The sequence below is a fragment of the Alosa alosa genome, chromosome 1, assembly GCF_017589495.1.
Source record: "Alosa alosa isolate M-15738 ecotype Scorff River chromosome 1, AALO_Geno_1.1, whole genome shotgun sequence".
NCBI lineage: Eukaryota > Metazoa > Chordata > Actinopteri > Clupeiformes > Clupeidae > Alosa > Alosa alosa.
The window spans coordinates 13961608-13978979 of record NC_063189.1 but is presented as its reverse complement, the minus strand read 5'-3'; the positions used below and the strand labels follow the sequence as shown (position 1 = coordinate 13978979).

The window sequence follows — 17372 nt, the reverse complement described above, 5'->3', positions numbered from 1 at the left end:
CTGTGGTGTGTCTCTCTGTGTGTACACGAGTTTGTGTGTGTGTGTGTGTGTGTGTGTGAGGGTGTGCGTGTCTGGGTGTTGGAGAGTGTGACAAGTCCTCCGTGTGTGGTATGGAGGCTCAGTGGGTGGTATCGGTGGTATTTAATTTACCGCCTCTGTTTTCATGCCCTCTTTCTGTCTCACCCACTCACTCTCTCTCTCTCTCTCACTCTCTCTCTCACTCTCTCTCTCTCTCTCTCTCTCTCTCTCTCTCTCTCTCTCTCTCTCTCTCTTTCTTTTTCTTTCTCCCTCCTCAGCGCTTTCCCTCGTTTGCACTCTCTCTCTCTCTCTCACTCGCTCCTGACTGCTGCTGTCCTGTAGTCCGTGCGGAGCCGGAGCCGGTCCCGGTGCGTGTGTGGGGCTCCAGGCAGTTGTGGTGCAGGCAGTAAATCCACACTGTGTCTCCCCCAGCGGCTCCCTGGCTGTCTTCTTCTCCAGGGAGTGTCTGTTTCCCAAGCAGTCCTGTCCTCTCGCAGGCTTCCCCTCGCCTCGGTTTTATCGCCCCGGCAGGGCAGGGCCCCTCCTCCTTCCCCTAGTACACTCCTCTCTCTCTCCCCCCCCCCTATCTATTTCTAGAATCTTGAGCTGTCACTGTGTCTCTCCACACAACCCTTGTTCTCTTGTCTGATTGCCTTCCCTCTCCCTCTCCATGTCTCCTATCTATCTTTCCCTCTTGCTTTCTGTCTCTCTTTCTCTCTCTCTGTATGCATTTTTATCTCTTTCTTCTCTCTCTCTCTATCCCTTCTTTCTTTGCTCCATTCCTATTCTAATAACCACCTAGTTTTTTTCCCCTATCCATCATGGTCTTCAGGGTCCTAGTGCCTGCCCACAAGATAACAATTGGGCTTATCCTGTCATGCACTCAAGAGTGGGTCAGTGAAACTATGTGCAGGGGAACTGGAGGGAGAGAGATAGCACAACACTGTGCAGCCAGTTTAGTTGTCCCTTTTTTCAGGCAACTGGGAATCAGAATCTGTTTCCTTTCATGTCTGTTACTGATCAAGTGATAATTTGCAAAGATTTCTGATAAAGTTGCTGATGGCCTTTAGCAGGGAGAAGGAAAGTGGCAGTGGATGCGAGAGTCACAGTGGATGATGACATGCTGTTGAATGTTTGCAAGTCCAAGGGGAGATCAGGGGGATGATGAAATTTCATTCAAACTTGAGTCATAAAAATTTCATTCAAATTTGAGTGATTCTTGCAAGGGAACCACTCCCATAGTATGTGTGTGTCTTTTCTAATGAAGTGTGTGTGTGTGTGTGTGTGTGTGTGTGTGTGTGTGTGTGTGTGTGTGTGTGCATGCGCATTGTGCGTGTGTGTGTGTGTGTGTGTGTGTGTGTGTGTGTGTGTGTGTGCGCATTGCGCGCGTGTATGTGTGCATGTGTGCATGCATGTGTGTGTGTGTGTGTGTGTGTGTGCATGTGTGTGTGTGTGTGTGCGTGTGTGTGCGCATTGCGCGCGTGTGTGTGTGCATGTGCGTGTGTGCGTGTGTGCGTGTGTGCGTGTGCGTGTGCGTGTGTGCGTGTGTGTGTGTGTGTGTGTGTGTGTGTGTGTGTGTGTGTGTGTGCGCGTGTGTGTGTGCGCATTGCGCGCGCGTGTGTGTGTGTGTGTGTGTGTGTGTGTGTGTGTGTGTGTGTGTGTGTGTGTGTGTGTGTGTGCGTGCGGTGCGTGTGTGTGTGCGCATTGCGCGCGTGTGTTTGTGCATGTGTGTGTGCGTGTGTGTTTATCGGGGGTTTCCTCCTGGCCATGCCTTCATTGCCCCACCCTTCCTCTCTCTGGAGCATTTCTGATAGGAACACCTCAGGCTCATTCCATGCCAGTGATAGCTAAGCCAAATGACATGGGTACCATCTTGTGGCCATAGACATTAAGTGAGCTCACACTTACACTGCACTCTATGTAAACACACACACAAATATGAAATTACACCCTCCAGGTCAGCCACAATGTCTGACTCAAAAACTTGTGTTAGTATGGTGAAAACACACAATAAACTGTGGTTTGACCACAGTCATAATATTTTAAGAATTGGTCATAAACCACATCAATGTAAAAAAGTTAAAAACTGTATTATGCAGATCTGAATATATCAAGAACCAAGTTGCGAACCAAGCTCCTTCACCCTTGTGTGAGGCTGTGATGTTATCTAAGTGATATTTATTTATAGATGATTTATAAGAGCAGTGAGGAGGAGGAGGCGGAACATATAGCCAGCTGGTGGGTTAAAACCTTAATAAGAGGATTGCAGGTTCCTACGGCTAAACTCACACTACACACTCCTTAGAAGGTAGAGGTGCAGTGCCAGCATGTGCGCGCACACACACACACCCACACACACACAGACATGCACACACATGCTCGCACACACACACACACATACACACACTCACACACACACCAACACACACCCATGAGATTGACTGCACACCTCAGTGAGTCTGAAAGAGAAGGGTGAGAGAGAGAGAGAGAGAGAGAGAGAGAGAGAGAGAGAGAGAGAGAGAAAAGGGGAAGGAGAGAGACTTCTGTAGAGCTGGAACTTATTATGGAAAACACTGGAAGGATAAGTGCAAGTGGCAATGAACTGTGAGAGCTTATGCTGATAGAGGGGAAAAAAATTTGGACGCTTCCCACTTTATTTCTTCACTGCAGAGGTAAGATATGACTGCCAAGTCAATTAAGGAACTGAAGTTTTCTCTCTCTCTCTCTCTCTCTCTCTTTTCACCACTGATAACTTTAGTGATTCCCTCCTCAAAGATCACAATATATTTGCATCTTTGCATTCTTAGCACTAACATGGATCAGGAGGACATCTCCCCCCTCAAGCACTTTGTGATAGCCAAAAGGACCATCAACTGTATCTTTGACCAGCTGCAGGACTTTGTTAGAGAAGGCTCTGTGTTTGTCAAGGGTGAGTTGTGTATTAGCCTGAAAACTATTTAGGAAACTAACCGCAGTCCTATCTTGTCCTTATTGCTGTGACGTTGTCTGGTCAGTCTACTCACGGGTGCCATTTTGTGCTGCCCATGTGGCCGTCTCATCCCTGTGTTGGTGCGTTGTCGTTGTTCTCGTCTTCCATATACAGTATGTTGTCCACCACTTATGTGTGTTGACACTGTTTAGCATTGGCCTGTAGTAGTAGTGCCCTGTCCCCTTGAATGTTTGTTGATGTTTCTCTTTCTGCTACTGATTATGGTGTCTCTCGCTTGTGTTTTGTTGATCTCTTTCTCTCTTACACTGATTCATTAACGGTGTTGTTCACTCTAAGTGCTTGATGACATTGTTGTCATCCTGTTTGTTGCTGTGCCCCTTTGTTGCTGATGCTCATTTTCTCCGTTGGTTTTTATGCCAATCAAACACATTGTCCTCCTCTTTCTGTATGCATGTGTCTATGAGTGTCCACGTGTGTGTGTGTGTGTGTGTCCTTCTGTATCCATGTGTGTGTGTGTGTGTGTGCGTGTGTTGCTGTGGGCAGAGACGTGGCATAGTGAGGACCTGGAACAGGTGGCTGTGGAGGATCAGTGTGTGCAGATGCAGGCCTGTACGAGGAAGCTGACCATCATCAGAGAAGTGCTGGCCCGCAGGCACATGAAAGTGGCCTTCTTTGGCAGGTACAGGCCATGGGACAGGCATTACTTAGCGGCCAGCTCGGGTCAGGACAGACAGGATGAGCTTTTACGCAAATGGCCACTGGGCTTCATGGCTTTCTGGGCCAAATGTCAGGAGTCACTTCAAGCATCATTAATCAAGTCAGTGTTTTCCCTCTTCACCCTTAAAATATCCTGCAAGTAGTGGGATTCCCAGAGAGACTGTGATCAAAGGATCATTTCACAAGAATTATAACACCACCACCAGCACAGAGAGAGAGAGAGACGGAGAGAGAGAGATGGAAAGAGAGAGAGAAACGTGCTGCCTTTGATAGCCTTACTTGGTTGAAGCCCATTGTTTGCTGGACATGGCCTCTTAACCAAATCCTCTCTGTCAATGACCAGAACGAGTAACGGCAAGAGTACAGTGATCAACGCCATGCTGCGGGAGCGGGTGCTGCCCAGTGGCATCGGCCACACCACCAACTGCTTCCTGAGCGTGGAGGGCACGGATGGCGACATGGCCTACCTCACCACCGAGGGCTCAGACGAGAGGCAGAACATTGAGGTACAACAGAGCACAGCCATGGAATTAGAGTCCTGGGTGTTGTTGTTATGTAAGCCATCACAGCAAGAGTTTGGATGGACTCTTTTGCGGAGATCACACTGGTTGTACCCTGTTATCCAAGTCTTTCCTGTCGTTATGAGCCATTTTATATCCTAATTCCTGACACTTGTGAATATCCCCCATGACTTCCAGGGATGTAATGGTAAAATAAGAGGTGGGTAAACTATGAATTTTGTAATGATGGTAAGGTGGACTGCGCCATGCGGTATCTGATTTTTAGAAAAGGCATTTAGAAAATGTTTGATGATGGTGGAGATTATTGTCCAATGTTTATAACAATACAAGTGGTATTAAATGGTTCCTAGAGTGCTGATGAGTGTACATATTGTGATTGTGGATTAAATGTTAAAAGTTGCAAATTGGTGAATAAACTCTTTTGAGAGGTGGATAAACTCTAATAAGAGCTGGATAAACTCTATTTCTGACATTTCAGAGGTGGGTAAAGTTTAGCCTCCACTACATCCCTGATGACTTCATTCCAGAGAGTATACAAAATATACAAAAAGAAAGTCCTCATGTCAGCATTGTTCATACCACAGCATGCTAAATGTATTAGGGGTTTACAGCTAATAAACTACAAAACAGTCCATGCTGTCGCTTAGATTAATGGAATACCACATTGAATAATTGTGCCATTTCTTTTTATTGTGTAACCTATCATGTCTGTAAATGAGCTTTTAAAGCTTCAGTCACATACAGAGCCAGTCCACTGAGTGGTTTTGCATGTGTCCATCTGACTCGTCTGTGTCCACATGTCTCTGCTCTCAGACGGTGAATCAGCTGGCCCATGCGCTACACATGGACCCAGACCTGGACTCCGGCTGCCTGGTCCGAATGTTCTGGCCCAAGACCAAGTGTGCCCTGCTGAGAGACGACCTGGTGCTGTTGGACAGGTACATGAATCAGCACACAGGCCTGTCCAAGTGTATTTTTTTACCGCAATACTTTTTACTCTATTTTTAGTTGTATAGCAGATATCACATTCACAGCAGTGTTAGGCATAAGTATTAGATAATAAAATAAGACCTGTAATACCTGTAATATGTTTTTATTTCAAGACCATGAGATATTACAGAAACATTATGATGAAATTGAACAATAGTCACAGAGTTGTCACGGATCATGTTCCAAGATCTTTTTCGTTCAGTGCTGACCTGTGATGGTCAGTCTGTCGTGAGACTGTCCAAACCACCCCTCCCCTGCTCTTTTTTAGCTTAGGCCTTAAGAGCCTTGTTGAGGGTGAGAGTTGGGGTGGGGTGAGGGGTGAGAGCAGAGAATGGGATCAGTGGGTTAATGACATCTGACCGTCCTGCCCCCTCCCTCTCTCCCTCCCTCTCTCCCCCTCTCTCCCTCCCTCTCTCTCTCTCTCTCTCTCTCTCTCTCTCCCCCTCTCTCCCCAGCCCGGGCATCGATGTCACCTCTGAGCTCGACAGCTGGATCGACAAGTTCTGTCTGGACGCTGACGTCTTCGTGCTTGTGGCCAACGCCGAGTCCACCCTGATGAACACGGTGAGTGCTCGCAGACACCGTGGCGCCGGAGCCAAAATGTCTGCCCGTCTGTGTTTTGATATTTATATGCCGTGAGAGCGAGCTGCAGACGCAAGGTAGGCTGAAAGGTCAGAATGTGTCCAGAAGGAGGCCCAGCCAGCTCAGATGATGTTTAGATTATTGCTGGATAAATTGTTTGGACTGGGTCATTTCTTCTTTGCGTTACGAGACCTTCATTGCACAATAGTCCTTTTAAAGGTGTTTTATGAGTTGTTCTGCAGCCCAGCCCACTTTTTCACATACTGACTTCGCCTCCTTGTTTCTCTTCACTTCAAGGAGAAGCACTTTTTCCACAGAGTGAGTGAGAGGATCTCGAAGCCCAACATCTTCATCCTGAACAACCGATGGGACGTCTCAGTATCGGAGCCAGAGTACTTGGAAGATGTATGACACATGCAATCAGTAGATGTGATGGACTCAAGTGGCAGATCCAAAGTTAGAGTATTAGTGTTAGAGAGACTCTTGGGGTTGGTATCATGATAACCTTGTGGGATTAATATATCTTGTGGGATATTAAGATTTTATGAATCTTTGCCTAATTAAAGACATCAATAAGGTCCCAGACGTTCAATAAGATGTCCCTTTTCCATTTTGACTTTCATCAAGGTCATGATTTGGTCTGTGGATGTGTTAGGGTTAATTCCTCTATTAGAGGAACTGTTAAAGCCCTTATCCTTTTGAAACATGGTAGTCGACAATGCATCACATTAGTAAATGATGACAGAGGTGTATGTGTTCAGGTGCGGAAGCAGCACATGGACCGCTGCCTCAGCTTCCTGATGGATGAGCTGAGGGTGGTGGACGCCCGGCAGGCCCCCAACCGCATCTTCTTTGTGTCGGCTAAGGAGGTGCTGAGCTCCAGGATGCATCGAGCCCAGGGCATGCCAGAGACAGGTGAGCCCTGGACCATCAGGGTTGAGCACATCCAACAGCCACAAGGTCACAAGGTTTAATGGCACACAGTCAAAACTGCCTGACAATGACAGTAAGAGACAATGAGTCCAATTCCATGTTCAGGGAACACCAGCACAATGGAGACTGAGCTGTAAATCTTAGATGACCAGAAGTCAACCAATCATAAAAAAGAATCTGATTGTTAATGTGAATCTTCCTGTATATTCTCCTGATTGACAATGTTAACACACACACACACACACACACACACACACACACACACACACACACAAACATAGTTGTAATAGCTCCATTTTGCAAGTTAGATGCAGATTTTATATTTATGAGAAAAATATATGACATATATATTTTATATTATATAATATATGAAAAGTAATATAGTGCACATTTCTGTCATTTTCTTTCCCATTTCAACTTCATCATGCTCCTCATAATTCTTTGACTGTGACGTGAGTCAGGTTGGTTTATTTTGTGTAGGTGGTGCCTTGGCGGAGGGATTCCAGGAAAGACTCAAGGAGTTCCAACGTTTTGAGAGAACGTTTGAGGCAAGTGCCAAAGCTGAGGTCCCGCTAAGAATGTTGCATTGTAGGGTAAAATGGACGACTCCAGGCTGAATAACAGGGTATCAGAGCACCTGAGAGAACAGCAAATAAAACATCTAACTTTGACAAGCCCTTTCAGTTGCTATTCTTTGATGAAGATTCAATGATATTTTATCACATATTATTACTTTGTTCTTCAAAAAAAGCTGAAGCAAACTACAAGGAGCCGAGTGAAGTGATGATGACAGTGTTGTTTATTTTGCTTTTTGGGGCCCGTCCCTGAGTGTGGGCTCTCAGTCTTGGCACCTAGTGCACATTCCCTGTGATGTGTCAGATGTTTGGCCCTCCACACTCAACCCCCTCCTGGCAGAACAGTAGTGCCACGTCCCTGTGCCAGTCTGCTCTCCACGCCAACCCCTGGCACATCCACTGATCCCCTAGATGGATTTAGGTGAGGCGGACCCCCCACATACACACCCCTACCCCTCCTCCTCCTCCTCCTCCTCTTCTTCTCCTGCTTTGCCTCTTTCCTCTCCTCTTTTTACCAAATCCCATTTTAGCCACATGACACACAGTCTCAGTGCAGTGTTTGATCTAGCTGGTAGGGCAGGGCCACTGGAGACCTGCTTTTGATCATTAGCTCAATTTGTAGGACAAGGCCCTTCAGAATGCTGCCAGGGTGTAAGCCCTTCAGTCTGCTCAGCCAGCGTTCACACATAGGCCCACTGGTTCCTTTTATTCCCCCATAGGGAGCCACGTCTGCTGCTTCGCATGAATATATCTGAGTATTTGTGACACTGTGATGCTACTGTATGCTGTTACTGGATGCTGTGCTGTGACGTATTTGCTTTCAATTAGTGACTCAAACCTCCTCTCCTGGAGGTTGGCACCTTCACAGGAGTTTATTTCACAGTCAGCGGTGAAGACCAAATTTGAGCAGCACACCATCCGAGGTTGGCAGATCACGGAGTCTGTGAAGGACATCATGGACGCTATCAACATCACCTCGGCAGAGAAGAAGTAAGGCCGGTCTTCTTAGTTTCCACCCTCCCATTAGTTATAGACCCTTTCAACAATAAAAACAAAAACAATGCTTGAACGTTCTATTTGGTTCCCAATCTACTTCCTCTGCATTAAGATAACATATGGAATGTTAAAACGGAAGCCTTGTGGGGCCAACTATGATGCTGATAATGGAACTCTCTTAAAAGGGTCTGTACTGATGTTATAATAGCAGCAAATAGCTTTGAAGTTGAAGTAGTTTACAAAGACACACAAACGGTAGCAATGTGGAGCATCAAGGGGTGACGTCAGATACGGGAACACTTCAGCTCTGACCTCTTAGCACCTCGACTTCTTTGAAAGAGTGTCGCTCCAGTAATCCGAGCAGCCAAGCAAAGCCCTTTGCAATATCAAGCCGCTGGGCCTCTGGTTTCCAGGGAATCCAAACACAGGGAAGATGTATGCTCCCGCTCTGCTGTAAATTACGTCAGATAAAACAAGCGTCCACTAAATGGAAATGTTATTTCACTCACTTTTCTTCCATGAACTGTAATGTTAAAATATGACCACTGTCTGCAGACAATGCAGCGGGTGTATTTTAGCAGACCAGAGAAATGAATCACACCACAACCCCCCCTCATAGCTGGCCTGGTGTAGCACGGCACTGGCAGCGAGGAGGTTACGGGTTCATCCCTGAGGGAGAAGACACACACACACACACACACACACACACACACACACACACACACACACAGTAGTGATTGCACAACGCCATCCGAGCTGTAAGTCACTTCGTCTGCTCAGTGTCAAAGTCAAGCACGAAACGCCCGGGACTCGTAGGCTCTGACAGGACCTCGGTGAGCTGAGCTGGTCTGCACGGGCGAGAGTTAGAAAGGCATGCCCCTTACTGCTCTCCAAATTCCAAAATACCAAAGCTGTGACTTCAGCGACGGGAGACCGACACGCTAGTGATAACATGCATGTCTCTTGCCTGCGCTCTCACATCGTCTGGAGATGAACACCTCCACCCCCCCCCCCCCCCACACACACACACACACACACACACACACACACACACACACACACATACACCTCTCCTTCACCCTCTGTCTGAGTGCAGGCCTGTTGTTTGTCTCATCAGGGTGCTCTCTCTGGAGGAGCGGGAGTCACTCATGGACCGGCTGGAGTTCGTGCGCAATCAGCTTAACGTGCTGACCGAGGATGTGAAGGAAAAGATCAAGGCCACGGCTGACGAAGTGGCCGCCAAGGTAGTGTGGCTTTTCAGAGCTTCGGATTGGGCCGAATCCACCACACACACACACACACACACACACACACACACATACACGACAAGTCCCAGGGGTTTAGTGGGCCACTAGTGCACTATAGTGGTTGAAGTGGATTGTGGAGTGCACACCACACTGGCACTTGTCAGGAAGGGCTACGCATTTCTGACACTTGGTTCATCTTTTAAATCCCTTTCATTGGCTTTAATCCTGTAACGGTTGGCGGTTGTGTATGTGTGTGTGTGTGTGTGTGTGTGTGTGTGTGTGTGTGTGTGTGGTACTCCCTAGGTGACTGCTGCCATGGTTGAGGAGATCAAGGGTCTGTCTGCTCTGGTGGAGGAGTTCTGCTCGGACTTCAGCCCGGCCCCTAATGCCTTAGCTCTCTACAAATCAGTGAGTTCAAGGCACCACACACACACACACACACACACACACACACACTTGTGTATGGTGTGGTCAGTGGTGGAATGTAACGAAGTACAAATACTTTGTTACTGTACTTAAGTACATTTTCCACGTATTTGTACTTTACTTAAGTAAAATTTATAGTGCATACTTTTGACTTTTACGTCGTTATATTTTACAGCAATTTTCTGTACTTTTACTCCGCTACATTTCTACAACACCATTTTTACGATACATTTTATGATCAGTTTTTTTTCTCTGACAAACACGTTTGTTTTACCGGGGGTTGCTACCAAAGATTCTGGAGCGCCACGTGCATTCTTAGAAACATAAGCTTCTAGTCTAGACCAGGCAAAGCGTGAGCTTGTAGCCATCTGCATTCGGTAGGCTATATTCACCAGACCCATGGCTACACTGTACATGCAACTGTGTTCTGTGCCTTTCTCTGTCTGTTATCTGCAGCGTTAGGGCCTCCTCTCCGATGAGATTGCTATCCGCGGATCAGCTAAGTTACAGGCTATGCCCATGCTTCTGTCACACGTCTGATCATTTGCGGCACAAATGAATGGTAGACTATTAATGAACCGGGGGCGGAAAAAAAAACGTAACATTTTCCAGATTAGGAAATATTCCTTAATTGTGTGTGATTAAATAAAGATGCATAGCCTACAATTGGGGGGTAGTAACGTGAGCGCTCATTCAATGTCTATGCGTCTGCGCAAGTGAAACTGAACTTAATCATAAAGACACCTTTCTCAGCAACTTTTCTGTTCAATCAGCATAATTGGCATTACGATCCACCCGACGTTTCCCTTTGTCTACCCTGTTAAACTTCAGGCTCTGGTGTTTTGCTGAATGATATTACTCAGCAGATCACCCTAGTAGATAACCAGAATTACAGTCTCTAGAATTGTAGGTCAGAATGTAAACTGGGCCAAAGATGGTAAGCACAATTGCATTAACTTAAAACTATCTAGTCGAGTATAACCTAAAACTAGCTTAATTAAAATGCCACAGCCCATACTGATTTTTCCTTTTAGAATATATATATTAAGAGAATAAATCATTATGCAAATACTTTTACTTTTAATACTTTAAAGTACATTTTAAAAGCAGGTACTTTTTACTTTTACTTAAGTAGGGTTGTCATTGTGGTACTTTTACTTTTACTAAAGTAAATCTTTCTCTGTGTATTTGTACTTTTACTTAAGTACTGAGTTTCAGTACTTCCTCCACCACTGGGTGTGGTGTGACAGACACTTTACACAGGACAAAGGCAGAGTAAGGCTCTTCAGAATAAGGGTGAGAGAATATGTGTGTGTGGGTGTGTGTATATAGGGGGAGGGGGGTATGGACAGTATGTGTATGATGTGTGTGTATTGTTGTGTGTTCATAGTTGTAGAGGAGGACTGTGTGTGTGTGTGTGTGTGTGTGTGTGTGTGTGTGTGTGTGTGTGTGTGTGTGTATGTGTGTGTGCGCGCGTGCACACACGTGTGTGTGTCAGTGAGTAAGTAAGTCCTGTTTACCTCTGAACTGGATCTCCATGACTACAATAATATCATGGTTGGTGGTCCAAAGCACTGGTCTCTGTAGATATACTGGTGTTTTTGTTTAACAACGCAGTCCAAAGATGACAGAAAAAGAGCCTGTGGTTAGTATATATACAATTCGCTAAACCGGCGGTTGACAGCACTGATCCCTTGAATTTCTATTTGACTTACGGTCAACAGTAAACCCAGACTCTTTTATTGCACACTAATTTAACCACTATACAATTCATTTAAACAACCTAGCTAGCTAATAGAGTGCAATTGTCCATAAACCTCCAACCTTCCACAAACATATTGTGTCAACACCGGTCTTAGTATCTCACACAGATACACAATGAAAACAATAACAAGATAAAAGTACATGACTGGCACCACTGAGCAAGTGAAAGCACTTGACTTCTCACCTAGTCACATGGCCCAGTGGTCTGCCTTGTTCACCCTTCACTTGTGTTGCATCAGGTGCCAGCAGGTTCCTCTCGCTGCTCTGACCCTCTGTCGCCCCCTTGTGGTGTGTTGCAGAAGCTGCAGGCATACGTGGAGGAGAGGATGGGAAAAAACCTGGCCTTCCGCTGCTCCAGTAGTATCAGTGGTTACATGCAGTCCTCACAAAGAGACATCATGGGTACACCTCATCACAAGATTCCATTTAGACATGTCAAAGACACAATTTTCACTTGTGCACCATGACCAATCCATGGACTAAGTCAGGGTCTTTGTAGTTCAGTTATGTAGCACTTTTAAAAATGGACAAGAAATGTGCTGCCACACGTAGCATTTCTCATATCGATTTGGATTATGACATAACCCTCATAGTTTATAGTTCATGTTTCAGGTCTCTACTGGCCCTGTGCCATTCTAACACCTTAGAGTTCTCATCAACTAGTATAAATCATGATGATGTTATTACCTTCATTATTACGAAGAGTAAAACCATCACTGCGCCAAGCCAGGGGCAATAAGTTGGGGCACTGTTCATGAACCCACAGCTATGGTGTGAATGAAATGCTCTCTGTGTGTTTTCTCTGCAGAGAGCATACGTCCTCTGCTGCCCCCTACTGCCAGGGGCAACCTGCACCTCCACCTTCCCAGCCACAAGTTTGACGTCTCCTACGACCTCAACTTTGCCACCCTCTGCACAGACTTCCAGGGCAACGTCGAGTTCCAGTTCTCCTTGGGATGGACGGCCCTGGTCAACCGCTTCCTCGGGCCGGCCCATGCCAAGCGTGCCCTGATATTGCTGGACGAGAACATTCAGGTATGACCTTAGGGCTCCAGAGAGGAATAGAGATGTACTGAAATTGAATTGAAATTACAGTATATACCTTACCTAGTCTACTTATCGGAAACTGATTGAGCATTTAAAACCTAATTAAAAATCTGTCACAAAATGCAAATGAAGAAAAAAGTGGTTGTTTATAAAACATTTAAGACTAACAAGTTTAAGAATGAATGCACTGGAAATATCCATTGGTAATGGTTGTACATGCACCCATATCAACATCAACCAACAACAGACAATCCTGTTTGTAGGCAGCTGGATTTGCTTCAACTCCCAGGGACCCCCAGGCCCAAGAGGACCTCGCCATCTCCATGGCAACCAAACTGGCATCTTACACCTCCAGAGCCTCCATGGGGGTCGTGGTCATTGGAGGAGTGGTGAGATGACTCTCTTACGCATGGCCCATGTCTTCACTTGTACTTTGGCCCCCACCATTAGCACATCTGGAGGGCACAGAATGTATTGGGGCTACTGCACATTTCGGTTACCATTATTCCTATTGATGCCATTTTCTATTTGTTATCTAACAACAATTAGCCTACTATTAATGTAGTAGCATCATTTGGTTGTCAGACTAAATTCAGTAACACATTTATGGTAATTGTGTGTCTGTGTCTCCAGGTGTGGCGATGCCTCGGCTGGAGGCTGATAGTGATTTCTGTGAGCCTCTACGGCCTGCTCTACCTGTACGAGAGGCTCACCTGGACCAATGGCTCCAGAGAGAGGGTTCTGAAGCAGCAATTTGTGGACTTTGCTACCCAGCGGCTCCTGGCCATCACACCCATCACCAGCTCCCACTGCAGCCAGCAGGTCCATCAGTAAGTCTGCAGCAGCTCCTGGGGCACTGGGTTCGCCTGAGCTGACACAGTGGGGCTGCCTGCATGAATAATCTTATAGTTTATATACTGCACTTTCCCTGTTTCATGGATGAGTAACATTGTAGCTTATATACTGCACTCCTCCCATTTCTTTCCCTTTTTTTCTGGGTGTCTTGTCTGGTCAATAGCCTAACTATTGACCTGCCTGCATGGGTAAAATGTGTGCAAAATGTATAGAGCATCACTGCTGATGAATCATGTTCTTCTACACAGTGATGACGCATATTTGAATTGAATGTACACTGCGAGTCATGAGCACATAGTCTTACTGTTTGTGTGTGTGTGTGTGTGTGTGTCTCATCCCGTCACCCCATCAGGGAGATGGTGGCCACGTTCAGCCGCCTGAGCCAGCAGGTGGACAAGAGTGAAGGTGAGCTGGAGGCAGACATCTGGCGGGTGAACTGCAGGATCCAGCGGCTGGAGGGGGTTCAGAAGCACTCCAAAACCCTTAGGTCAGTTTCACCCTGCTCCACACGACACAGGAACCATTTAGAGATTTTAACAAAAAACCCTTTTAAGGCGCCTTGTTGAACCTCTACCGAGAGGCCTTTCATGGAATAGTTTTCACTGAAAGAATATTTTTAAAAACATTATATTTGTGTTTTTTTTTACTCTAAGGAGCTCTCAAAAGCCTTACTGTTAGCAGTGCAGATAACAGGATGACTTGCATTAAATTGTGTCCATTTCAGTCTTGGTACAAGACAGGGTCGGTCTACATTCTGATATTATCAAAATGAATGCTTTGAAAAAATGCATGGGACTACCCTGTTTGTGCTATTATTGACTATGTTGACAATCCAAATACGTCCAAAATGACAAGCATCCCTGCATGACAGTTACTTTTTGGGGTCACAGCATATTGAAGGGTGTGGGAGAGGCTACTATACTGGTGCACGTTCTGATTCAGAGCATCCTTCCAATCACTATTAGTCTTCAGAAACCAAAAATAAATGTTTTGAGTTCGTCACATTACAGAAAAGAAAAATCTAAATGCTACATTTATCTAGATGATAAACATTGGAGGGGTTTATTCTTCTCTCCAACTGTGTGGGCAGGTCCCTTGACTGCGCTGAAGCCACACCTCAACGGTCCTAACACGTAGTTCCAACATACTCTCAACCAGCTGATTCTAGTTATCACAATTCTTCATTAATTAGACCATATATCTGGCTGAAAACACTTGTGTTAAGTGTACAAAGTAGTGTATTGTTTAGAATGCATCATTTATTGTTTAGAATGCTTGTAGTTCTTGCTTCTTAGTGATGCCAAAACGATGCAAGAATAATCCCTAAAAGATAGCATGTGCTGGGTTCTGTTTGAGTGAACGGGTGCTCTGGCTGCTTGCTGTGTGTTGCAGGCACAAAGCGACTGATCTGGAGAGACAGCTGGAGGCCTTTACCTCCCAGTATCTGCATACCACACCCTGAGGCCTGGAGACTTCCAGAAGCATGGGCCGCGTAAATAATTCATCCGACATGTTTAAAACTGCAGCGGAGAAAAAGCAGGGAATAAAAGCCATAATGGTGCTACTGACTCCATGCAGCTTTCAACTGACACTGATTTCACTGTGAATCTGCTCTCTCTTTGGCTCCCACGTGCGTTGGCAAGGGGATACAGGACAAGGCTATTTGGTCCTAGTAATGGTCTTGTGTTGATACCTGCCAAACAGGTGCCATTAAGCCCTGTGCATAAATTCACAATGCTTGTTTTGTCCGAAAGGACTAGTTTAACACGGAAAGCATCAGGAACTAGACAAATACTGCATGTTCACTGAGGTTTACTAGGTTACCACTAGAAAGGGACAGAAGAATGTATTGATTGACTGAAAATATTTAAAAAGATTAAGACCTGATGTTATACTATTTAATTATCACATTACATTCTGTTTGATGTTAAGTTTTTTTTATTGGTTACAAGAACATATCGCCACATCTGGGTACAACAGTACAACTGTACAGATACAAAACAATCTGGTGTACAAACAAAGAAAATGTTTCAAAAAAGAAAAAAAATTAATTGCAAGTGAGCATTCACACAACAACACTGCAGGAAAATATGAATCCCTGGGTTTAGAAAACAATTATTACCAAACATCAAGGAATTTTGGATATACTGGAGTCAAAAGGCAGTGAGTTCTGTCAAAAGATTGAGAATGTGGCAGGAATGCAATTTCAAGCTGATGCTTACATTTCAGAAAAAAATCAAAACAAATAAAGTATTACTGAGTATTTTGTTAAATGAGAAAAATATTAAAAATACTGCAGTTGTGTTGTAGAGGTCACAGAGGATTAAAAAAAAAAGATTAAAAAAAGGGAAAAAAAAAAAAAAAAAAAAAAAGTGGTCATGACTTTTACAGGCACATTCACTGATATACCACTTACGCTTTACCTGTTAATACTGGTCCATTTGTCTTGGACGTCTTCTGAATTTCACATTAAGTTTAACTCTACATTTCTTTTTTGTAAACGACAGCTGTGATTCTAGTCTGGGGCTTGTGGCCCACCTCAGAGTGAAACGCGCCCATCAGTGTTATGAAGACTTTGCAAAAGCAATAGATGCATACAGAAAGCATCGCAAAAAATGTGAAACCACATAAAAAGTTTTTTTAAAAACAAAAAGTTAATGATTTCCTGACAATGACTGTGCTACAATACACACATACACACATGCACGCTTGTCTGCAAATCTGGAATGCTCAGTGTATGTATGTGTGCTCTACTTGTGTGTCGCCAGGAAGCTTTTTAATGTGGCAGTATAGAAACATCTCTGTGTAAAGAGCCGACTGCACTTTCTCCTCTCAGTCTCTCACCCCACACTCTTCTTTTCTCTCTCTCTCTCTCTGCAAGACCAGCCAGTTCACTTCCTGGCAGGCTTGTTTTTATCACGTGGTTGATAAGAATTCCGATGAGGCAATCGTCTCAGCACTCCAGCATGGGCTCCTGGAAACACTTTGGCACCAAAAACATCACCACGCCAAATAAGAACTTCACTTATGGTCACACTACACCCTCTCCTTCCCAAAACTACTGAGCAGTTCTTTCTCTCCGGGGGAAAAAACACTTATTTTGTACACTTGTCACTCTCAACATGACTTCTATGGGTTCTTGGCTAGTGCTTATCTTCTCTATCTACACACTCAGACGGGGACATTCATAAAAAAACAATGTGCCCCTAAAACTGATTTGACACTTAAAAGTGAGCTGTTAAAATTTTGATGTCTTCTCTAAATGACCCTTTGATAGTCTTCCACACAGCAGTTGCCTACACTTGTGGATTCCTGCCAGCCATTTATTCTAATGATGCCGCTTTACTGACCAGTCCAAATACTCATAATTATGAAGGCTGTGTAGTATGCTTATAGTGCAGACAGTTGCTATTGACAGTAAACTAAATATATATTTCTTTCTTCATTGTGTAAATTCATAATGATGAATTATTGAATTATTTCTATTATTTAATTCTACCTTCAACACTATGCCACCTTGACGCCATCTAGTATTTTACATGTCAATTTATAAATTAATTTAGTTTCTTTCAGAAAAGAAAACATTCAAAGCATTATTTGAAATCCTACCTTTCAACGTAAGCATCTGCTTCACAAGTACAGGCCATAGAGCAATTACCTATTTAAAATTTTTCACAGTGTGATACCATTTGGCCATGGCTGCACCTCAGTGAGAAATACTCTTGATTAAAATATTTAAGGGCAAAGCCTG

General features: G+C 44.8%; 2 protein-coding genes across 4 annotated transcripts in view; one reads left to right on the top strand and one right to left on the bottom strand.

The window, feature by feature from the left end:
- The window catches only part of si:ch1073-184j22.1 (erythroferrone), a 9241-nt gene extending 8292 nt beyond the window's left edge, over positions 1 to 949 (bottom strand). Inside the window, exon 1 of the mRNA XM_048243299.1 lies at positions 1 to 949. This exon is cut by the window's left edge and continues 886 nt beyond it. The gene's annotated coding sequence lies outside the window, so the exon portion shown is untranslated.
- Positions 1 to 15194, top strand: part of mfn1a (mitofusin 1a) — a 15531-nt gene extending 337 nt beyond the window's left edge. Inside the window, exons 1-18 of one of the 3 annotated variants that reach the window (XM_048243212.1) lie at positions 1700 to 2690; positions 2826 to 2947; positions 3512 to 3647; positions 4029 to 4191; positions 5020 to 5144; positions 5652 to 5760; positions 6076 to 6183; positions 6540 to 6693; positions 7192 to 7259; positions 8155 to 8276; positions 9400 to 9526; positions 9833 to 9937; positions 12019 to 12121; positions 12528 to 12754; positions 13030 to 13155; positions 13400 to 13596; positions 13974 to 14108; positions 15014 to 15194. In XM_048243212.1, coding sequence (XP_048099169.1) covers positions 2833 to 2947; positions 3512 to 3647; positions 4029 to 4191; positions 5020 to 5144; positions 5652 to 5760; positions 6076 to 6183; positions 6540 to 6693; positions 7192 to 7259; positions 8155 to 8276; positions 9400 to 9526; positions 9833 to 9937; positions 12019 to 12121; positions 12528 to 12754; positions 13030 to 13155; positions 13400 to 13596; positions 13974 to 14108; positions 15014 to 15083 — 2190 coding nt within the window. In that variant the 5' untranslated portion in view covers positions 1700 to 2690; positions 2826 to 2832 and the 3' untranslated portion in view covers positions 15084 to 15194. Of the gene's footprint in view, positions 1 to 1699; positions 2691 to 2825; positions 2948 to 3511; positions 3648 to 4028; positions 4192 to 5019; positions 5145 to 5651; positions 5761 to 6075; positions 6184 to 6539; positions 6694 to 7191; positions 7260 to 8154; positions 8277 to 9399; positions 9527 to 9832; positions 9938 to 12018; positions 12122 to 12527; positions 12755 to 13029; positions 13156 to 13399; positions 13597 to 13973; positions 14109 to 15013 lie in introns of those variants that run through there. The other 2 variants (XM_048243219.1, XM_048243228.1) reach the window with 2 other exon arrangements.
- Positions 15195 to 17372: the final 2178 nt, after the last annotated feature.